Source organism: Pogonomyrmex barbatus, unplaced genomic scaffold (genome assembly GCF_055798465.1).
Source record: "Pogonomyrmex barbatus isolate J1 unplaced genomic scaffold, ASM5579846v1 scaffold14, whole genome shotgun sequence".
Lineage (NCBI taxonomy): Eukaryota > Metazoa > Arthropoda > Insecta > Hymenoptera > Formicidae > Pogonomyrmex > Pogonomyrmex barbatus.
Window position 1 is genome coordinate 3381126 of NW_028297110.1, and position 25301 is coordinate 3406426.

Here is a 25301-nt window from a genome sequence, read left to right on the forward strand (position 1 = left end):
ATTTAGCATTTGCGAATGAAGCAATAAATTTTAGAATGGAACAATAAATGAACTGTTGGGTGAAATAATCGTCTAATTTGTTTAAATTCGGAAAACACAACGATCCACTTGATAAAATAAAATTTGAAATTTCTAAAGTTAAACAATTTAGCAAAATAACATATATTTTTCATGTTGTAATTTTTACATGCATTTAATTGTTGCGGAATTCCTTCTGCGGAAACGTCATATATTTATCCTCAAGACCTCCGAATATTATTTTATTAAAATCACTAGCAATGATTATCGCAAATTTGCAAATAAACTCGCGTCATGTCGCGAACTTTAATTAAAACGTGAAACAGTCACTTGTAAAGAAATTAATTACTGTTATAATTGGTTTAATTGGTAGTAATTGCCAGTCGCACATAGATATGCAAAAATATATAGATAGAATTATTGCATTAGAAATAAATACTGCAGAAAGTAAAATAATAATTTTGATAAAATAATTAACACTTGAATATTGCAGTAAGCATTTTATGTAAATTTGGATTATGTCAAAAAAAAAAATATTTTATATAATAATCTTCTTGACAAAATTTCTCTTTCAAAGTTTTAAAAACTCGTAGAAAAATCAATTATAACAGATCACGAGCCCTCTCTACAGAGTGAATCGATTTTCAGGAAAGATTTTACGTAACTGTTTACTTAAACCTTTCGACATAGAAATATGAAATGAAATGAGTTTTATGTCAACACTTTCAGCAAATAGTTTCAAATTTTAAATCGCAAATTCAAACTATACCGCTTTTTCATTTTGCACCGCTGGATTTGTTTTACTGCGGGACTAAGAGATTCGTATTTCCGCATTATATTATTGTATTATTATATAATTTATTATTTAAGTTCTGCAGAGTACTTATTGCATTATTATATTATGTTGTGAGAAAGAAACAATGTCATTGTCTAATAATAAAAGCAATTTTTCTTACTCGGTAGCCCTTTTCTCCGGTAGCTCCAGGCTCTCCTCCTGCTCCTTTCTCGCCTTTGGGTCCAAAGGGGCCATCGGGTCCAGTGTCACCTGGGAGTCCTTCTGGTCCTTGTGGCCCAGGTATCCCAGGATATCCTGGCTGCCCTTTTATTCCGGTACAATTGCATTTGTACGAGTCTCTGCAAATCTGAAACACATTATAGATACTTATTAGAGAAATCCTTCGTAAAGAATTCGATGTTCGTGTAGACCGGTTTCTTTTGTCAAGATCGATTTCAACAAGGTCTTAAATCGACTTAAACATTGGATTTCAGCAATAAGCGGTTTAGTACATAAGCCGACGGCGATCAAGTCGGGATTTATGAAATTTTATTTATCTGAAAAACGTACAACAAGTCGAAAAGTAGAAACTCTTAAAAGAACTTCTGCGAGGTTTAATACCTCTAATTTTATGCTCGAAAATGCCACTTTATTAATGACAAACGTTGCAGCGATAATTGGGAAATATGTTGCGCGTTAACAGAAAATGTATTACGTAAATAATTACGTAACTTGATAAATTGCGTTTATCTAAAATGGAAATAAAATATCCAAAAGAACGGATCTCGTTGTAAGGGTCGTATAAAATCGATAAAAATTGATTAAAAACGGTTTTGTTATATCATTAAAAATTCGGAATCGGGAACAGGGACTGCACATAGAGGAAGAGAACATTGATTGCGACCAGTGGCGTAAGTCTGTAAGCAAAATCCGTAAACTCCAAAAGTAAGAAGAACATTTATGAGACTCTTTATTTTTGACATAATGTAATTTTAATTTTACAGTATTCATTTATATTTTGAAAATTGGCAAATCATTATGTTTTTAGACTTTCAATATTGCGATGCTTATTTAATGATTAAAGCATCTCATTCTTAAATAATAATAAAATCATAATATATCGAGTTGATTAATTAAAAAAATATTTTTCCAACAAAGTGATTAATTGTTTCATAGAAAATTTTATGCTTTGTGTATAAGGTGTATAAAGTTATTTCATTTGATACTAGTCAAGATTTATATAAATATTAATATATAAATATAAATATTATATTTTTAATCGGAGAATTAGTTGATGTATGAAAATTTGATCAAAGTTTGTATTATTTTTCTTTCCCAAAATTTCAAGGAGTCTATATATTCACAAATTTTTTGATAAAATAAATTGATGAATTAATAAATTAATAATACTGGTATTGTATGATAATCTCACGACTACGCCAGTGCGTCACGAAGGCCGCACTCTATTTGAATAACGTGGAAGAGAATGAAAACGGAATCGTACTTCCATACATTTGCCTTGTAGATGAAAGTTCTGCTTGTGTCAACGACGCACTCCAGGACCGAGCAGGCTCTCGAGGAACGCCGGGCATCGTTCCTCGTTATTCTTTTCCCTTGCCCATTTTCCTGCTTATCTCACTGCATGTGTCTCAGTTTTATTCCGTAGCTTATGACGCTTCATCGTTTGTCTCATAATATGATGCGCATAGCAGAGGTAGCAAATATTTTTTTTTATAAGACTCGAGAATTCATACCTGACGAGTATAAAGTAATTGGAAAAAGACACAGATTTAAAACGTCTAAGAATTATTTTTGACAAATAAATTCTGGAAAAGAATATAATTTTAGCAAGAAGAAGAAAGAAAGAAATAATTGAATAAAGTTGTAAAAATAATATCGAAATTTTCTGATTTGTACACTAAAATCATATAATTTATCAAAGAATGTTGCGATCTAATTTTTATTTGTTGAAGAAATTCATATAATGCGGTGTGACAAACGCAATTTGGAAGACTTTTTAAGCTCTAAGCTCGGTCGTATCTCAAGGCTAATGTTACTTATGCAATGATATAACCGCTACTGTATAATCTCAATGTCACTATTATGTTACTGCGAAAGACGATGTCATTTTACTTAAGTATCATGGAAGAGAAGATCTGGAAATGCAACTATATATAAGAATATAAATGATAAAAGAGAGAGAGAAAGAGAGAAAGCATTTTTTGCATCATTGACAATTGCAAATTCTCATAAAATTGAGAAAATACGTCCTATTTATTAAACTTATTTTATATTTTATAAAGCAGATTAGGGTAAGTAGATCAACTTTTACATTTTTGATTACATTATATTTTTAAGATAATCTGCTTATCAGTTCGCACTAGAAAATATTTTATATTGATGTTATTATTGATGTTATTATTTTTTATATTGAACTTTATTATTATTATTATTTTTATTAAACTTTAATAACATATAATTAAATATAAGCTATTTTAACTTTTTATTATTTTATATTATTTCATCAATTTATATATAATTATTTAAATATACAGTCTAACAAATATTTGTTAATAGTTTTATATTTAAGGAATTTTTTTTTTATCTTAGCATTTTTTTAATTTTGTTAATTAAGCATATTTATTCCTTTTTAATTGCTTAAACTGTACTTTCGAATATAAGACGATTTAAGTTAAGAACATAGTTTTTCAAAATATAATATGCTACTTATAATCAAATTTTTGCAGATCTTAAAAAAAATAGGATTATTGTCTTTAATAAACGACGCACAAAAATGTTAAACTGTCTAAAATCGCGGCGTTGTAGCCACTTGGTGAAGCCATTCACGTGCGCGTATTATCCCGTAATATCAATATCGCGTCGTCAGCGTAATTCATGCAATTAACTTAAGTGCGTGGGATCGCTTAACACGGCTTCTCCTGACAATCTCAGCGAACGCGCGCGCGCAAGTTGATTCCGTAGCTTCTTCTTCTTCTTCTTCTTCTTCTTCTTCTTCTTCTTCTTCTTCTTCTTCTTTTGCTTCTCCTTCTTCTCCTCCTCCTGTCCCTCTTTTTCGTCGGTGAAGAAAGAGAGATACATTTCTCATTAGATAAAAAGTAACGTAAAAATAGTACGTTAAAAAAAATATATGTTACGTTAGTAAAGAATTTTTCGATTAAACGAGTCAGTCATTAAACGTGCGAAAGCCGATTGATAAAAAAAAAAATCCTTTTTCCCTTCTTTTTGATTCTTGCCGAATTCTTCCATAATGACGATGTCTCGCGGGATGTGTTTTATGCATCCGATCTCGGCGCATAACGATATCCTACCAAATATGTAACGCAGGCGGCAACTCCCTCTGTTTCCACGCATCGGCGACATGACGTAACCAGCAGCAGCCCCGTCAAAGAGGAATCTCGCAGCTACGCCGTGACATAATTCTGCGATTACGCGCGCGAGAGGGCGATCCGCCGGGAATTATGTGCCTCGTTTGTGCGTCGTAACGCACTCGGCTCTGTCGAGGAGTAGACATCTCTCACGAGAATGTCCTGATTTTGCGGAATGGATGCTCGTATCTAATTCAAACGTCTTGCATATGTATCTGAATGGTTGACTACTGTCGCTTTTATGACTGAGAATTAATCTATTACTTCTTCAACCGTAGCTCCTTGACGAATAAGAATGCACAATTGATTCCTTTTTTCAGAAAAGTATAAAGAGGAATTAATCTGTTTCTTTAAGTTAAATATTTATATTTAAATTTTGTCCTGTAATTTTACGTTAAAAAATAAAATTTACATTAAAATATAAGAGATTAAAGATTTCAACTTCTGTCCTATCTTCTTATAAAAAGAACTGTTTGTAATTTGAGATTAATTGGAGGTGTTTAACTTTACAATTAGATATCGGAATACAGTTAAGTGAAGGTCATACGGGGTAACATTTAAGTTAGTCAGATTAGTGTCAAGTCGTAGATTAGGCTAATGTCAGAGTGATCAAGGTTTCCTCTGATATATTCTACTTCTTTATCAAAAAAAAAAAGGAACCTTTATATCGACACTTGTTTTTACTTTTTTAAAAAGTTATCTGTTGTTACAGACGACACATATTTCTGAAATTTCTGAAATCGCATTATTTACGGATTATTTCATATTATTATTTCATATCGTTATTAACATTGACTCATAGTGTCAATAATTTGAAGTAAACCTAGAGCTTTTGATAATCCGTTTAAAATTTGCTCGCCGCACAAATATACAGGCACGGTGTAGAGCAGTACAAAATCTCGGCATATGGTTTCGTTTAAGAAAACCGCCTGGCATAATCGCCGTGTTAAAGACCAATGCGGCGAGTATATAAGTATACGAAGTATAAGTACACGAAGCCTCTTGCTCTCCGGCTTGATGTACACGTGCTTAAAAGAGTTAAGTGCGGCACCGCGTAGCTAACCGACGTTTTCGTCGAATAGCGGACGTTTACGCGAGCCGGCGGTACCAAATATTTAGGCTTGCCTGGAGGTTCGTGAACCCCGATTCCAAATTTACACCATTACGATACGAGCTCTCCTATTACATCGTGATTTAATCCCGCGTAGAATGTTGACTCGGTTAGTAATCGACTGTTTCCCCATTTAAACGAAAATTATTTTGAGAATAGAGAATTAATTTCTCTTTTTGTGAACCTCTTTCGTAGGTGAATACTGATAAATACTGACAACAATAATAGCATAGTAATTTATTATATAAATATAAAAATTTATATAAATATAAACACTTTAGCTTAATGTGTCATACGTTTGCATATATATTTTTAAAGAAAATTGCTTTTCCTAAAAATTATTTGGAAACATCAATGAGTCGATAACGGTAAGTAAATTCTTATACCGTGACCAGGAAGTATTCGCGACGATAAAATCGTTTGTTCAGGACTACCAGTACGTGCGTCTCGATGCCATTCTCGATTAGCTGTGGATCGCCAACACAACGCAATTGTACATAGCGCCACGATAACGATAATGCACGCTTCGAACCTTAACTTCGCCGCAAAATGGCTTGCTCGCTAATCGGCTTGAGTTCAGTTGAGGATCAACAGGTGTATTCCAACAGAACGAGATAGACAGATAGATAGATAGAGAGGAGAAACTAAAAGATATTAAAAGATTAATACTATTATTGTCTTCTTCTACAAAAATCTTTTTAAGTGATGACAAAATACCTCGTTGCCAATTTATTAAAAAAAAATCGACAAAGAAGTGCGATAAATAAATAAAAAATTAAAAAGAATTGAAGCATATCGTTTGCACGTGAAATTATGTCTTAATGTAATTTCTTGTATTTCGCATTGCGCCGAGGAATATTTAATAAAGATCATAATTTTATAGATACATAATTCAGCAATTGGAAATTGAGACACGAATCACGAATGAATAATTAATTAATGATTTTGCCCGCGAGAACTAATTTTTATCACCAACAAGACATGGCTGATTTATTATACGAGTCAGACTGTCGTGTACTCGCCAACGTCCTTCGACGTGTACTCGTGAGATAAGTATGAAGATCGATATAATTAAAACGAAACGCAAGATGAAATCGTGGCGCAACGGACTCCGACATTAAATTATGGTCGCATTTAACCGCGTAATACTTCGGCGAGACGAATCGATATAGCCATCTCACCTGGTAGCTTTAAGCAACCCGTCTGTACCACAACTCGGCTCGGTTCGACCGGTTCATTTGGTGGCGATATCTTCGTCGTATCGACAACGCCAAACTTTCTCGCCGAATTGCACGGCATTAATCGTATGCGAGGCAACGCTCGGACACATTCAATATGCTCTCTTGTAAAATTTTCAATTGCACTTACTTTAAGCTACCATCCAGATTCGCGGGAGATACGAGATTTACAGTCAAAGTGGGGCAAATAGGGAATGTGCCTGCACGACTGCGAGAAAATTGCCAAATTTTAACTTTTTATTACGCTACTTGCCAAATTTTTTATATTATAAAATTTTTATGTTGCTAACCTATAGAATAATATTCGTTTATATGAATAAATAAAATAAATCTCTCTCTGTTACTTTATGATATTATAAATCAGCTTATAATACCATATTCCATTTAATTACCATTATCCACCCCCTTCTCTCTCCCTCCCTCTCTCTTTCTCTCTCTCTCTCTCTCTCTCAGATATTACAAACAAACAAGATCTTAAGATAAATTAATATCGTATACTTCATCTTTAATTTTTCGTTTCATCGTTTTTAAAAAAAGATAATATTTAAACTGATAACACAAATTTAAAATTCTTATTATAAATTTGCTATAATACACCAAGTAATTTTTTGTCAAGTCTAAAAGATTTTGCTCACTTTCTTAATAATAAATGCCATTCTACCGATTGCATCGAACGAAGAGGTGGATCGTCTCTTCGGAGCCAAGGATCGGCGAAGCAGAATTCTACGCGAGTGGCAGGGGGGCAATGTTCTCTCGAAATCTGCATAACGTGCAGTAATATTAAGCGTCCCCTGGTTTGGCCGGATAACGTCGCCGTCCACAAAAAGATACGCGTATCGCGACGTCTTTCTCACCGTTTCGAGCTGCTTCTTCTCGTTTGCCTCGGTCTTTCTTTCTCTCTCTCCTTCTCTTTCTCCCTTCGTTTTCTCTATCCTCTTTGGACCGTCGCATTTTTTTCTCTTCTCATCGATCTCTGCCGCCTTTTTGGTCCCGGTCCTCCTCTCGTTCTCTCTCATGTCTCGGATCGTCGCTTCGACTAAAGGTTGTCGCGCGCAGAAATATTTAAGGACCTGAGACAGCGCCGCTCGAAAATCAATTCGCGAACCAGAGAGTTATTATAAGTTTCGTGTTACTTTTAGCTATGTTTCTTGTAGCGTTTCTTGTCCAAATGAAATAAAAAGAAGAAGGCGAAAAAAAAGCGAAAAAAGAAGAAAATGAAAATGCAAACGTGATTATATAAACAAAAAATTTATAATATGTTTATAATTAATATTTTTTTATTATTTATAATAAAGAAATGAATAAACGTTCAATAAAGAAAAATCGAGATAATTAAAATTTAATAGAAATGCAATGGAGAAAAATAAAAATATTATATATATATATATATATATATATATATATATATATATATAGAGAGAGAGAGAGAGAGAGAGAGAGAGAGAGAGAAAGAGAGAATAAAAACAAATAGTGCATATCAATCATCATTCAAAATAATTATCAAATAATTATTAAAATTATTAAAAAATGATTAAATAATTCCTGCAAGTCTTTATTCATTATCAATGATAAAAACTAGAGGCTTCTCGATCAAAAGTTATAAAATTGAAATTGGAGTATATATTTACTTATATATTTACATGTTAAAATGCAATTGATGTCGTTACAGAATTCATTCTTATCTATTTGAAAAATATTTCGCGTTGTTTGTGAGTTTTAGTGATGTAGATAAGAATATCACATTAAGGATATCACTTTGAGCGATTATTTCTGTATTAGATTTCCTCGCTTTACCGTCGGATCTTCCGAGAGGATCATCGAGACGTATCTACCGGCTTAGGTCAGCTTAGGGCCGTAATCATGCGTTTCGTTCGCCGAAGTGCCAGTATACGACCAGCGCAAGTGTTGACCCCCATAAAAGATCCACGTGTCGCCGTGTGTGAACGCAAGGGCGCCTGCAATAGGGGGCTAATCGACACCCGTTAGATGATTGAGAATCATATATTTAAATATTACCAGGATACTCGAGAGAGGATACTCGAGAACGATATTCAAAATAAAATAGGAAGATACTAAGAGAAGCCTAATTAAAATATAACATCATAAAAACGATCATAATTTCAATAATAAAATTTTGTAAAAAAAAAGGGAGATATAATAGTAATTTGTACTTACTTAAAAAAAAAGCACAAAACTCTATAACCATTAGGATTATGAAATATTTAGATCAAAATTGTAATAAAAATTAATCATAATTTCATTCAAACATAAAGAAAAAAAATTTTAATCAGTAAAAGAGAAAGAAACAGAGATATACGACATAAAATGTAGGAACTGTGAGAAGAGATTGAGAGAAAGAGTGAGAAAAAATATAGAAGAAATTAAATATATTTTTTTTATTTAGGAAAATAAAAAAAATATATAAATACATAAATATAAATATATGTACATACATATACATATATATAAATATATAAATATATAAATACTCGAAATCATTATTTAGATAATTAAAGGAGTTACTTAGGTTGAATTAAAGAAGTTACTTGGAATTTATCATGTCGTATATATTCTGCGTCTCAGCGAAAATATTTGCAACATCATCGTGCGAGAAAAAAATCTTTGCGGACGCCCATGTGCGTCGACCCCCTTGCGGTTAAACGAGATGAACCAGAGATTCTCCGCAGCATCTTTGAGGGATCGATCGAGGATCTCTACGAGAATTCGTGGTTAAGCCGCGAGGGCTGATCTCGCTATTCTGATACCGCATATTATCTCGCGCGATATCCTTGAAAAGGTACTGGAATCTGCACAGAATATTTGGAAGAAACACGTGTGAGGAACTTCATCTTAAACAGATATCGAATTTAATATGAATTTGCCGAATTTAATATGAAGTTTACATAAATGTAAATATAAATGTAAATATAAAAAATATGATAATTCGTGAAAAAATTTATAAATTATATAATTAATTTATTAAAGTTTTATTTTAAAAGTTTTTACTATTTTTGAGCATTACATAATAATTTGAAGAATATTTAAAACAATTTTTTTTCTATGTCGTGTAACATAAAACAATTATTTTACAATATGTCAAGTACAAGCTTTAAATATAGAACATTTTTACATCTGTATTGAAAATTTCAAATAAGATTTAAATAAAATTCTATCTATAATACAATTTCCGTTAGAAATTTTACACAAAATTTTATCGTTCTGACATTACACGAATCGTCGGATTTCGATTCATTCACACGTTGAAAATAGAGATCATGTATCTGTAGCATCGAATCTGGACACGTCAGAGATTATACAGAGGTTTTAGTTTTCGCTAAGAAGAATCCTTCGCCGAAGGACTTGAACGAACGTCGCCGAGAGGCGTCGTTTCTTTATATATATATATATATATATATATATATATATCGAACGTCTCTTTTTATACCCCGAGAAACCGTATTGCGGTTAATTATATTGTGCAATAAGCGTTGCGTAATATTTATGTTACGGGATTTTTTCCACAAGCGACTTGACTTGATGTTGCTCAATTCATATTGAGAACATGTGAGATAGTGTAAAATCTGTTTTATATGTGATCTCATACGGTTAATTTGCAGAATTAATTATGACGATGAAATGGCTAATAAATTTAACAATGAACAATAACTACATTGCCCAACTAAAAAAATTACAGATCTGTTTGTTCTATATGAAATCTAGGAATGGAATCGTCATGTCATTTTGTAATTTGTAAGAAATTTATGACATGACACGAAAGAGATCAATAGAATTTACAGAGCAAACGTTTTCTTCATATATTCACTATACACGAAATTTTTCGAATGAAAAAACAATTTCATTATTTTTTTTATCGTATCCGTTTTTATATAGAGAACTTGTTGTCCTCAATATCAAACTATAATATACGATCTTGATATTGAAAATAACGGCAAAAAATTGTATAATCGGGAATGCGCGATGAGTTTGCAGCACAACGCGAGAGATGGGACGCTGTCAATGATTTATGATCGCCGAGGTTAACGAACACTATGGGTTGCATGCAGCGTGGCATGAAATTTTTTGTGACTCCTCTCTACCGTGGAGTATTGATGATGGCGTGAAAGCTCATAATTTAGTCTCGCGAGGAATGTTGTAAATATATTTAAAGGGTTAATTGTATTAGTTCCAAGTGAAAAACAGACTCTAGTGGAATTCGTTCATATTTGTTATTCTTTAGACCTTTTAAGACACGACGGAAAAAAAAAAGAAAATAAAAAATAAAATTAATTTGCTTATTAATTATAATTATTAGTCACTATTATCAATAATATTAAATAATAATAAATTATTAGATTGTAATTAATTGATAGAAAAAATAAATATTTAAAAAATTAATTTTGGCCTCATTATTTAATTATCATATCTTATATTGAGAAATACAAAGAATAAAATCAATTTTTCCGCATTCGCTTCCACAAATAAGAGAAAAGATTACTTAAACATTATTTTTAGCATACAGAATTTGAGATGATTAAATGTCATGGGTAATCTCGCTTCTACAAAGAAAAATGACCAGAGTTATCAGAATCGTTAGATTAATGAGAATTACGGAAACTTTTTGTCATCATCGAGTATTAAATCATAACGACGTAAGTGCCCGAAGAGAATCGCGATCGGTATTTATCTTCCATTTATTTGTGACATCAGACATTAAAATAGACCGCATCGCCGCACCGCCGATCCGCGGGTGAAGAGCAAGGCTTTCCTGCGTTACGCGTTGCGTAAATGGATTGCACGCAGCTCATCCTTCTACTGGACAGTTAGCGTTTCCATCCAATTTTAATCACTCGCACGCGTTTCCATCGCGGGTCAAATGTCAAGTTTAGTGTGTACTCGCCTAACTCTCGCGTTATTAATCGCAAATGGACGCCTTCGTCGCCTGACCGTCGACCCCGGCTTGATTTCGAAAGTGCAATAATTTATCGAGCCTACGATCAGATTCAGGGCCACCGGATTATTCTCCGCGCCAATAAGTCGTAATGTACGTAATGTAATGTAATTAAACATCAGTCGATGTCGGATTTTTTTTGCTTTATGCACATTGGACAGATATTCAAGAATATGTTTGCGTATGTATAGGCAATGTCAATGTTAGCAATAATAGGATTGTTTAAGCATGTTGTTGTTTGCTTTGCAAAGAGATATGATTATGAAAACTATTATGTAATCTCGATAATTCTTAATATTTAAAATTAAGAATTTCCTTTAACTCGCTTAATTCTTAATAACATTTGATAAACATTAAGAAATAAAAAAATAGATTAGATTTTAATAAAACAAATTAAAATGTGTTCTTAGATATAAATTGATATCAGAATAATTCCTAGTTATAAATAATATTTATGAAATTTATCTCAATATTATAATTGGACTCCTTGATCTTGCATTAATAATGTCGACGCTCTCGAGAAAAATTGCAACGTCAATAAAGAGCAAATGGCAAATAAATATAATAATTTTGCGTTACGGTTGTCATTAAGTTACAAATTATGATCTGCATCCGTCCACGATTTCTTTTAAGATTCGATCTCACAAATTTTTTTCAACGCAGCGAAATGTATCTTCGCCGTTGGTCGATCTACTTTCCGACTTAATTTATCGGCGACACGTGAGAGAGAAAAATATCTCGCGTAGTACGCTTTGGATATCGACCGCCGCGGAAATAGAAACGGATATGCAGCCGCCCTATTTTTGGGGCACGTAATCGATATCCGGGGGTGCGTACCGTCGCGAGAGGAATTTCTCGAATCGACTTGTTGAGAAATTAATCGTCCTTGCGAGCGCGGGAACGCGACACGACTCATTTTTCTCTCCACGAAGAACAACCGTCGTAAAGATGAGCAATGTTGTTTTCGGGATTGGTAGGCGCGAGACAATTTGTTTACCAGCCAGATACAGCACGAGAGATAATTTAACACGAACTGGAGAAGTTTCGTTCGAATGAAGACTTGGTTTGGCAAGGCATACTTTATTTTTCGCATCCAATAAATTATTTTATATGATACTTTTTAAATTAATTTAAAAAAGTAATAATTCTTGATATATTAAGATTAAGATATGTTTTTATAAAAAAATTGCTTCAATTTTCTGGCTAAATTAATGTTAAATTAAATTAAATTTTAATCTTTCCTTACTGAATCACTATTTTTATTCAAAATTGAAATAAATTCTCAAATATCTCAACACCACATAAATATTTTTTTTATATGAACAGTACTTCAATGCATTGTAGTTGAAATTTTACAATATTAAAAATTTTTCTATAAAATATTGTAATTATAATTATTGTAATTTCGTATTAAATGTTATAATTATAGAAATATGTATATTTGTGTTAAGATAAAATCTACTCCAGATTGATCAAAGAATCTACTATTGAAATCAAGATCGAGGATTCTGGAACGATTCTGTATTTAAAAGCTATCAGCTTTCCAGACATGAGCGATACTATTTTAAAGAGTTTCAGGTCACCCACCCCCCACGAAAGTGTTAAGGCTTTCCCCGGCCAGCGCGCATGATTCCTACAAAAATAGATTCCCCGGCCGTGTATAAACCGATTACTCCCGAGGGAAACCATTCCTCTTCCGAGAAAAAGAAGAAGAGGAAGAAGCGTATGACGTATTCATGTCCAATAGAAAAATCCCGGATTGGCTCCTTCTTCGAATTCTTCGGGTCTGCGCTCAGATTCAAAAGAGAAGTCTTACGCATCATGCCTAACCCTTTGAACTCCCGCAACTTCTTCGCCGATAGCGTATATCGAGGTTATTTGTTTCGTAAGAGATATTGTTCACCCCTGAATGTCCCACATAGATCGCCTGTGACGGATAAGACACATCCGATCGAATTAGCGAACGATCGTCAACAATCCGACCTAGCTTTATTTATTATATAACGCATAAAAATGTATTTTTTATTTAATTTCATTATTAATTAATTAAAACGTAAAATTAAAATTAAAGAATAGAACTAGATGGAATTGTAGAGACATCGAAGTTTTTTCACGAAACGTTTTTTATAATTATTAATCATTTCACTGGCTAATTAATATTTCTTATATTTTTAATTATACACATTCATATGTACACTGGGAAAAAAAGTTGTTAACTTGATTAAATTTTTCAACTTAATTAATTAATTAAATTTGTTCAAATACTTATATATTTAACTTAAATATATAAATACTTGAACTGAACAAATATAATCAGGTTGAAAAATTTAGTTAACCATCGCTTTTTTTCAGTCTATATATTATAATATTATATAGAGAGATTTCGCGTTCTTGTATTCAATCTGCAGTGCAGTATTAAAAGTTAATAAAGGACTCGATTGTATATTAATCTGATACTATAAATCGTTTATTAATGATTTTGCCAAATGAGGCCCAGGCGGTGCGACTACCGAGTGACATCACGCTCTAAATTTATTACAAACGTGAATGAAACAGTTCAGCGTGACAATCGTCGATAAGAGGCAACTGGGAGCTCGAGGGTGAAGGAGGATAGGCCGTTTATGGTTGTTCCGATAACCCGATGTACTCCAATCGCACGTGCGCGTTGGTGAGCTCTTCTCTCGGCGCTCGCACGTTGTTGTTCTGCGTCCGCCACGAATCCCCAATATATGTGCACGAGGAAAAGAGAGGAAGAAAGAAAAAAATGAATCCTGAGACCCACGAATTTAATGAACCATGCGGTGGAGTTTATCGCCGCCAGCTGACGGCCGGTGGAACTATTCTGTAATTTTTTGAACACAAAGACGGGTTCGCGAGGGCCATTTTGATGACGAAAGGTAGTAATTGTTCCCATAAACGTTCCCATAAAACAGATTAAAATTTCATAAACTTATAAGATTATTAAAATTAAGTCGGGAAACAATTTTAGGTTTCACGCAAAGTTCCCTGTTCTACTTCAATTTAATAAAATATGGGGCGCTAACGAGATTTGCAGTTAATTATAACAGCAACTCTTTAAAGTCGAAGATGGCGACGTAAGATCGAGCACATCTCTCCTCGTAATGCGCGTTACTCATGAGCTAAATATCGTGTTTGTCAAAGCGGTTTGATTACATGGTGCCCCTGGATAACATTCCTACATTCGGCATGATAGCGCCGGGACCCCATTTCGCGGAAGGCGAGAAAGATTAATCGCGCCGTATTGATAATAATTCCTAATATAATAATTCCGCGATTAATTTACGAGCGGGAGAAAGAGATCACGCAAATGCGTCTGGTGTACGAGTTATTACAAGCGCTCTTGTTCCACGCAGCATCCGCCACAAAACGACTTCGAGGAATTACATTATCGTGCGTTTATCGCTCGCGATGAAGCGTTTATTCGCAGCGAAATAAATGTTTGCGGGCAGCGAAAGTAATATCAGCGAGAGAGCTAACGCGCGTTAATTATCGAGGCACGCGATTACGCGAGAATTAAGATTACGGTATGGATTACGCGTGCGTCTTATGAAGCCTCTTACGATAGCGAGAAATAAAGTTAAACACAGGCGCAAAAAGAGAGAAAAGAAGTCGCATGATAATGCAATCGATGACACGCAAAAATGTAATGTAGAATTTTTATAAACACGGATAATCGTGTGTTTTTTCTTTCGCCGACATTTTATGTTTTTTTTTTTTTTTTTTTTCCCGTTACGTTGGGTGAGCGATAAATAAGCGAAGCGCTAGAATTTAGGCTGACGTAATATCGAGGAACGTAACGGATGAAATTGTAGTCAGCACTGCGGCTATGAAACAGCATGCTCCGAATCATAACACGTATAATTAATTGAAGGATCATTCATCGAATTGGCCGAAGTCTTTCATTCATGCTTCCAGCGGGTAATCTTAGACCTATCATTCACGGGATATCGCCCACGCCGCCGCATGAGATACGTCTACCAGCTGGATGTTGTCCGCGCGCTGCAGAGAGAATCCGAAACCAGAATCCCATCGAAATTCTCGAGAGATTCTAACGGAAATTGTTACGTTTTCATCACGTAATATCTTTCAAAAATCGACTTAAAGGAAATTCGTGCTTGCTCTCGCATTTTTAGTAAACGATCAGTATTTGATCAGTCCAATATGATCTGTCAGTTTAATATAAACGGTATTAAAATATATAAAAATTTTAAATATTTTTATTATATGGGAGGTATTAGCAATAAATAAGATATAAATACAAAAAGAGAAGTAATTTTTAAGTTTAATACAGATATAATTATTAGATTAGATATTATTACGTGATATTACGTGAACGATATTACATGAACAACGAATTCACGAATATTTGAAATCGGAGATTAGGAAGTATTTAGTAATCATTGGCACTATTGGATGTCTGATTTGCGAGAGTATCGTCAGATCTGAACCGATTTATTTGTCGCAGATGCGCAGATTCGACATCTATTGACAGCGCCTACGTGTACGTCTGTTTATATTACTGTTACTCATAATGGAGACCAATGTCGCGCAATGCAAATTAGTGTTTGCAGTTGCCTTGGGAACATTATTTCACGCCTGCGGTTTGTTATACGTGTAGATAGTCGTCTGCTCGTGTATATGACATCATACTCCAAAGCCATTTAATACGAACATGTCAGTGGCCACTATTGACCGCTTTTCCTGCTTTCATCCTAACGCATGCCACATGGAATGTGTCATACGTGAAAGAATCACACAGACAAAGAGATGGATACAATTTACATTCAATTATTCGTCATCATGCAGTTTAATTAAGTTGAAATTATAATTTCAGCATTTAATAATGAATTAAGACTATTAAAAAAAAAAAACAAGATTTGTGCAAAAAGTTGTTTAAAAGGTTATTCGAAGTAAAAATTATTTATTTCATAATTCTTATTAAAAATATAATATTTAACATTTTTTTTAAATCGCAACATTTGAAACGCGATTAAAGATAAAATTTTAATAGAATTCATTTAGTCGGCATTATCTTTGAAGTTAAATAAGTCGCTTCTTAATGTGCCTGGGACTTCTATTAACTGCAAATGAAAATGAATAGGAACGCATTTGAATAAATGCGATCACTTTCAATAATGGTTGATCATACACGCGCGTAACAAGTGACAGCACCGCGTGATGTCATTGACAATCATCGCGCCTACATTGTCACTAAGCTGACGAGACGATAATAGCTACGTCCAGCACGTCGAAGCTAATTTGTATTTTATCGTGAGGTAATCCCCATACCGTTATTCTCGGCTACAATCATGAACATCGACTCCGTTCGCTCTGTGTAACTCTAAAAATAGTTAGGACTTACGAGCGATTCGAATTTCGACAAAAATAGGTCTTAGGTACAAGCAAATTTTATGTTCCCGACAAAGCCATAAAACAACGAGTAATACGGGCTGCTCTTAACTCTTTACGTACTGAACTAGGTTCAGCAACAAATAGATCTCATATATTTACAACAACATATATCGTTTTTACTATTTTTAAATCAAAATAATTTAAATATTCATTGTTATAGAATCTAAAAAATAAAATTTCTCTCTTTAAAAATGTCAATTACTTTTTATACCAAATACAATAATTTATATAAAGAAAAATGCAATAAAAATTGAAGTTAAAGAACAAAATCTAACGTTGTTGATTTATAATTATAGCTCATCAATTTACAATAGTCGTAAAACCAACTAGTGTATACATTATTGGATGCAGTGTTGGCAACGTAGGTGTTACGATGATCTCAGTTTTCAAATATTAAAGACAAATGTGTCATTGATAATTATAAGCGGTTTATCTGTTTTTTATTTCGTACTTATCAAAGCTTATGAGTCTATTTCTTTAAATAAATTATACGTGACTGTATGATACAGTTATAAGTTTAGAAACGTGATTGGAATGGAAAAACGGTTTTAAACTCGAAATTCTGAAACTACAAATGCTATGATTTTTAAAAGATTTTAAATATAATGTACAAATTAAATATAATGTACAAATTTTAATAAATTTATGTAGGAATGAGCTAAATAATATTATTAATAAATATTGTGTTTCATATAAAATTTCTTATTAATTAATTAATAAGCCCATTAATATACCCATGTTCGAAATGGTAATGTAATAATGATTATGATTTTTATAAAATATACATTAACTGAATTAATTTATATAATTTATTATTATATCTTATTATTATTATCTTATTATTATTATATCTTATATTTGAGCTTTATTCAAATTACGTCATTACAAAGTAGCAGGATAATTAATAAGAGTCAATTATTGAACTCGCAATAAATTAATTCAAAGTATGATGTCACTTGTTTGAAGTTTATTACTATAGCCTGTAATTCAAACGCATTTCAAACAATATAGGTTGAAAGCTTTCTAATAATTTCTTTCTAGTAATTTGCGATACGTCTTAATTTTCGTGATTATAGAAATAAAAAAAAAATAAAAAACAATTAATCGATATTTATAGAATATTAATAATTATTAATCTAATAATAGAAGTGATTCAAATATTCTTGGGCTATTTTGCGACTAAATGATGTCATATTATAGTGACATATTGGAATATGTCATCGACCGGTAATGGCTTTTCCTTTCTTCGCGATGACGCATTCTATATTATATCTTCTTAACAAGCCTAGACAAATGCATCGAGATTCGGAGCTCGTTATAAAATGTACTGTTAAGTACATCCTTTAAATTGCCGCTTTGTCATTAATGCTATCTGATGTCACAAAACGGCAAGTTAATAACAATATGAGAACGTGTTTAGGTTCAATTACGCGAAAACGTGATGTCATTCACGGAAATGTTGAAAACGCATTGTTATCCAATAAAGCGAACTAAGAATTGAATTTATAACTATAACGAGGACAAACAATTTGGCGACTTAAAATAAAGAATTGATTTAAATAACACAGGTAAATATTTTATTTAAAAATTAATTTTTACGTACCTGTAATAAATTTTTACTTTTAGCTTATTCTTGCCTGATAAAATTATTTTCGTGTTAAAAGAAATCGTACTGTGTCTGTTTGAAAGTAGAATTACGTATCATCTTCCGCGGTGTTTGGGCGTGTAGGTGGAACTGTTTTACATATTTCGCAGCGAGAGGTTTCAATGAACACATTTCGGAAAACCACGCACGACGATATATTATATTACGAAATATTGAATTGATGCGGTGGGTGTAAGTTTATGGTTTAAGCCAAACAAACTTCTGTTGATTTTTACTAAGACCGCTATTCGAGTCTTTCCTTAAGTGTCTTGTTCTACATCCCCGGATGTTATTATACAATACAAAAGAGTACTATAAAAGAGACACATACTTTTATTAACATTGATTCTATGAGAATGCGTTAATATATCACAATATTAGTCGCCCTCGTAAATTTTGACAATAGTCTTAAATGAAAGAATGCGTGCATAAATGCTAATGTCTAAATATTATGGTGCTTTCTTTCAGAACATAAATCATTTCATTAGAAAACGCTCTCTCCTCTAATTCCTGACCTCAATTTATAAGACTACATAGTGGACATACGCACATACGACAAGGCAGATATTAGATCGTCTAGCGCTTCATCATGTTTCGTCTGCAAAGCGAATACTTGATCCGGACTACACATCGTCCCGCAACGATTGTCTCCTTTGGAAGAACAACAGGAAAGCTTTATCGTTATCGCGACAGAGGCATGCAGACTCTTTCTACAGTTCGTTGTCAACCTACACTATTGCGGTTAGCTTCTGTGAATTATTTCGTAATATTGTGATTTGCAATATTATAAATATATTTATATTACCACAATAAACTCCTCTACAACGCGACGCAATTTGTATTTTATTTCACGCTATTAATGTCATATATGTAAAATTAACTGCCAGTGTTTTTTTTTTCAAACTGATTGCATAAATAACATATAAATTTCATCCGTCTTTTTATACAAATTGTTCGATATTATTTACTTCATACTTTATATTCAATTTTTCCGCATTTTTTATGTATACTGACGTCTAATGTAATTTTATTTTTTATGAATTGTATAACAAAGAAATAATTTTGTGAACGAGACAAAAACACTTAAACAAAGCGTAGCAATGAATAATTTAGTAATAAAAACCTACGCAAGTAAATCTCCAACCGATTTCTTGCGTCTCGAAAATAAATGGCTATAGCTAACAGTTCGGGGGTGTAGAACAAGATAATATCTACTTTCAAGACATTCAATACAAAATTTACTGGAATTTTGGAACTTAAAGTCAGAAGATAATATTGGATAATATTATCTCGTGGGTGTAGTTGAAATTATTTGCGTAACATTATTTATAAAAAATACTTATAAAAAAAGATATTAACATGAATAGAAATATAATCTTAATTATGCAAAGAATGTGTGAACAGTTATATCTACATTATATTTGTTTCTGTAATTATGTTATTAAAATAATTATTATAAGAAAAAGGAATTATAAAGGAATGTCTCAGAAAAAAATCTAGTCTTGACTGTCTTATGAATGTTGAATTGAATTTAGCAGATTCCTATTGAAACTTCTACAGTATATTGTATATACGTTCCTCTTAGTCTGTATACAATTTCATCGTGATATACTAAGGTGAGGGGGAGATTCAATTCATTCGGATTCTCACGATTCTGAATGATTTCGATACAATAGCGAGTGACCTGTCCGAGAAAAAGAGATATATAAAAATGTGGCTCTACTGGTTACTGGACACTGCCGTTTTGCTCTCCTCTCCTATTGTGCCGAAAATTTTCTTTCATATTTTCCGCAACGAATACGTCCTCTGTCCGGGCGTCGAAATCGCCCACGTATCTGTCTACCGGGTGACTTCAACGACAAATATATATAATTCAGTAAATATAATTCATCTTTGTATAAAACAAGTAACTTATTATGAATATTGTTATATTATGAATATTGTTATATTTGTTACTATCCAATACAAAAATTTACTAATACAAATAGGAAAATATTTTCTCTAAATTATTTAACGAATGAGACATATTATATATTGTGTCTTACAATGTGCATGTCTCATGTTTTTTATACTATTAAAAAAATTTAACATTAAAATATTAAAAATTCAATAAATATTATTTCCCCTTTTTCCATATTTTCCTTGCAATCTCATCCTGCCAAGCAAACAAATTATACATTATCTCGGAATTGATCATGAATCTTATGATTTTCTTGACAAATACACTTAAAAGGCACGCTTTAAGATTTACCTGGAACGTTATTGACGTTTCGCGGAAAGTGAAACCGGAATGGAGAAGCATACTCTGCTGGTCAGCATATAGATACACGCATCGTCATCGATTACCTGAAACGCCGTAACGTCTATTTTGCATCGAGATTACGTCAAATGGCTGCAGTTTCAGGCTCTCGGATTACACGGCGCCTAGAGTCATGCTGATAGATGCTTTCCACGCGGGTCTCTTACATTACTATCGGCTTCACGCCCGATTTAATCATCCGTTATACATCGCTCGGTCTTCTCCCTGATCCTTTCTACATGAGCCGGTTTATACATCACAAAATTTTGTATTAGTTAATTACGCATTGTGCTTGTAACGGAATTATATATTGGAATTATATCATTTACCTCCCATCGAGTTTCATGAAATTGATTTGTTCTGGTTATGAGAAATTTTGAAATGGTTTTTAATAATTTTTTTATAAATATATCTTTCATGTAAACAAATAATTTTTAAGGTCACATATTTTATAAGATCACGTTTCCACATTTTATTTTACTATAAATTTAATGTTTACAAATATTTCTGTCAATTCCTCTGTTTTAATAATACATATAGTATTATGAAACACATTATTAAAAAAAAAAATCATAATCGCACTTCCTTTACTTTCGATCCAGATTAATTTTCATCCATGTAGATAAACACTTATACGACTTGACAAATAATCCAAATGGCTGTATGTTTAATATTTTTAAATAAAATTATTTTATTATTTCCTAAAACATTATCAAAAATTATTTAAAAAATTTTTTCTGTTACTAAATTAAAATTCATTCGTTAATATGATATAATTTTTGAAATATGCTAATAAATATTAAGTTTAAAGTAGACACAATTTTATATTTATTAAACTTTATAAAACACGATTTTAAAATAAAATTAAAATAAGTAAAATAATTCATGAATGCTTTGTGATAACTCGACATGTAATATTTAATAAAATTGCAGAATTTTACTGGAAATGTACAATTGATATTTACAAAGTTAAAACTTTGTTTTTATTAAATTTTTCAGTTCCTTTAAAATATATTCAGCATATATATTACGATCTATATTTCGAATCATAGATGATTTATTATAATCTAATAACGTCTCGCGACATAAAAAGAAATTCAAATCTTGAATATTTTTCGCTCCAATAAGCACAATATATGTCAAATCTGTAACGATGCATTCAAAGAGATAGAAAGTAACCCTATCATCAATATTTTATTAGGATTACAAAAGAACTGACAAATTTTTTTTCCCGGTTCCATTATTCCAATTTTTCTTTTCCTTGCCTACAACATTGAGCATAAATTTCAGATTAACAAATGCAATTAAGGATGAAGGTCTAATTAGTCAAACAATTACAATTGATGATCGAGGTCAAGATAGTATCGTTTCGGCTTCGAAATGTATAGATAGTCGTGTACAGATGTATGAGATTAGTTTCGTCACCAGACGAATATGTATGCACAGTGCAAAGGCAGGCAAGTGCGATTTAAAGCTCTCGTTTGGCGTTCCCACGCATTATCCGGCATGAGAGGCTGGAATTAGGCTCCGTAGAGCTTACCTAAGAGCGATAGAAGTTGCCCCAGATGTGGAGCGATATCAAACTATTTCTCTGGTATGTCGTCGCCATCCGCTATGTTAGCAAAACACACCCACGTTCGTTAGCATTGGAACGGCCGAGAGTTGATGGGTCATAGGCATAGGACAGTAGAATGCCATTTCATAAATGTGAAAGAAATAAAAAAAAGTAAAACTTAATTCACTCTTAATCAAGAACTCGAAGATCAAAGATAAAAAAAATTTTTGGCAATTCTCGTGGCATATGTCGATTAGAAATGTAAAATAAGATTTCACGATCGATCAACAGGTTCTTTTTCAATTGCCAAATTATTTTACTTATGATTTTAATTATTTTTGTTTTTTTAAATTGTGTTTTATAAAATTTAATAAATATATAAAACAAAATAAATAATATAAAATTATGTCTACTTTAAATTAATATACTAGAATATTTTAAAAATCATCGTATCAACGAATAAATTTTAATTTAATAGCAGAAAAAGTTTTTCAACATTTTAATTTTAATTTTTAATTTTAATTTTTAAATTTTAAATTTTTCTTTGATATTGTTTATTTAGAAAATAATAAAATAATTTTGTGTAAAAACATTAAACATATAATTATACAATTTGAATGTCAAGTCGTATAAGTGTCTATTTACGTGGGTGAGGAGATTAATCTCGATCGAAAGTAAACGAAGTGTGGTTGTGATTTTTACATTATATATGTTTTACGATTCACCATAAATAGACGCTAAAATAGCATAGAAGTTTGCTTTAACATAGGAGTGATTTCTACAGAAATTTATCATACTTCTCAGAGTGCGTGCCTCTGGTATTGACAACTGATTTTCACGCTTATGAATCATCTCGCCAAATGATAAAAAGTAAAATGTAAATTGAGCTACTTTCACTATTATTTCGAATTTAATAATATTGTAAAAATAAATAAACATCAACATCATAAAAAATAACAAGATGATCAAAAAAGAAACTATAAAAAAAACATTTTTAATGAATTAGCTATTTAAAAGATCTTAAGGTTACTGACTTTGATGTCAGAACCCTGAAATTCAAAATGGCGGTTCCAATATGGCGACCAAAATGCAGACAGCAGTTGAAATCGTGTTTAATTCTATTTTTAAAATTAATGTCTAATAGTGAAAAAGACAATTGTTTTTTAGAAAAATATGAATTACAAAATATCATTATTTCTAAAGAAATAATCCCATTTGATCATTTAAAATTTTCATTAAAAATACACACGACAGATGATCAGGTATCATGATGGACAGCTGATTATCAGAAGAGATAGTTATCACAAATAGATTACGTAATCGCCGTCTACATTCTCGAATTCATTTCGATTGTAACTATCACAGCAAAAGTGACTACTCTAAAAACAGCAGTAATCTGAGTATAAAAATTTGCTGCGTGTAAATTCATCACAATGATCTTTTCGCGCGCTCAACTTTCGATTCTCCAATTCGCATGGACTTCGAACTCTGACGTTTCCATCATTCGATCCCACTATCGCGCGCCGTCCACCTGATTCGATCGCTCTGAGCGATCTACACCCTCCATTCTCGATAATCGATGCGGTATCGCGTGCATCCCTTGCGTCGGAATATCGCTCGATCGTAACTCCTTTATCATTTTCGCGAGGACAAAAGCATCGAAGGGGTTCCATATCCTTTATCACGAATTCGCGAATTTGATACGTGATACTACCGAAAGACGTTTCGCACTCACCACAGCCTCGGCGATTGGTATCCACGTGGCGACAAGCACCAGTAGGGCAAGGACGCAGGTGATTCGCAGGACGAGCGGGACCGGCCGCGAGATGCCGCGGCTCGCGTCGCCGATGATTCTTGACGTCGCCGCGGCCCTGGGCCGCATCGTGTCGGCCTGGGGTCCTCCTCCTCCTCCTTCTCCTCCTCCTCTTCTCTACCTTTTGATCAAACCTGCGGTTCCGCGAATGATCCCAGGGATGCCTCCGGTCCAGTTCTTCCCGCGCTGCGTTTGTCTCTCGTGGTCCCCGAGAGAGCGGTGCCCCAGAAATCGTTCTCTCCTTTGCCTCAGCGGCGACGACGTGCGGCTCGGAATCAGTATCGCGCTGGAACCGCGCCGTTAAGCTCGTCGTCGGCCAGCCTGTCGACGCACCGCGTGTCGAAGGGCCAGACAGACGGCCCGGTTAGCCCGTCCTCCTGATCGCTACACACAGACGGGCGGACACAAGGCAGGCCCGAAGGCGGTGGAGGAGATGCTCGCGCGCTCTCTCCCTCTCTCTCTCTCTCTCTCTCTTTCTTCTCTTCCTCTTTCCTCCGCGTCTCTGTTCCTCCCAACCTCTCCTCTCTTTCTCTTTCCGTCGCCGTCTCCCCTGATCGGTCTTCCTCCCTCTCTTTATCTTCCTCTCGCTCGTTCGCGCGCTGTATCCTTACGCGCTCGTCGGACTCTCACGCGGCACGCTCGGCGGTGGTGCGGCCTCCTTGACACGGGCCCCGCTCTGCCCCCCGCGGTACAACTAAGTTCCGTAAGCTGGCTCGGGCTGGCAGCTCGGAACCGGCGCGACCGACACCGGTAGAGTCCCTCGCGGCCGCGCAACAGTCCTCGTGCGACGCGCGACCGCGCGAGCGAGCGCTCGGCTCGGAGCCGGCCAGCGGCACTCCACCGCCTCCTCCTACTCCTCTCTTGGTCCTCTCTTCCTCCTTCTCCTCCTTTTTCTTTTCTCTTCGGCTGTTTCTTCTTCCCCTACCAACCCCGGAGAGACGGTACTCCGACGTTCGTTCGTTCCTTCCTCCCCTTCCTCTTGCGCACTCCCTCGCTCGCTCCTTGGCTTCTTCTTTCTCTTCTTCTTCTTCTTCCCGTCTCGCGGACCCAGAGTTCAACCAGAAGCAGCCAAGCAGGAGA

General features: G+C 33.8%; 1 protein-coding gene and 1 long non-coding RNA gene across 5 annotated transcripts in view; both read right to left on the reverse strand.

The window, feature by feature from the left end:
* LOC105433512 (uncharacterized) overlaps positions 1–25301 on the reverse strand; it is a 209225-nt gene that overhangs the window by 27303 nt on the left and 156621 nt on the right. For 2 of the 4 annotated variants that reach the window (XM_089073141.1, XM_089073143.1), the window contains exons 1-2: positions 7383–7559; positions 975–1160 (exon numbers count right to left, since the gene is read on the reverse strand). In XM_089073141.1, coding sequence (XP_088929267.1) covers positions 975–1160; positions 7383–7544 — 348 coding nt within the window. In that variant the 5' untranslated portion in view covers positions 7545–7559. Of the gene's footprint in view, positions 1–974; positions 1161–7382; positions 7560–24143; positions 25001–25301 lie in introns of those variants that run through there. The other 2 variants (XM_011648870.3, XM_089073144.1) reach the window with 2 other exon arrangements.
* Positions 14359–22863, reverse strand: LOC148937376 (uncharacterized). The gene is made up of 2 exons (XR_016138387.1): positions 20806–22863; positions 14359–20709 (listed from the first exon to the last, which is right to left on the reverse strand). It is a non-coding gene; the product is annotated as an uncharacterized LOC148937376 (long non-coding RNA).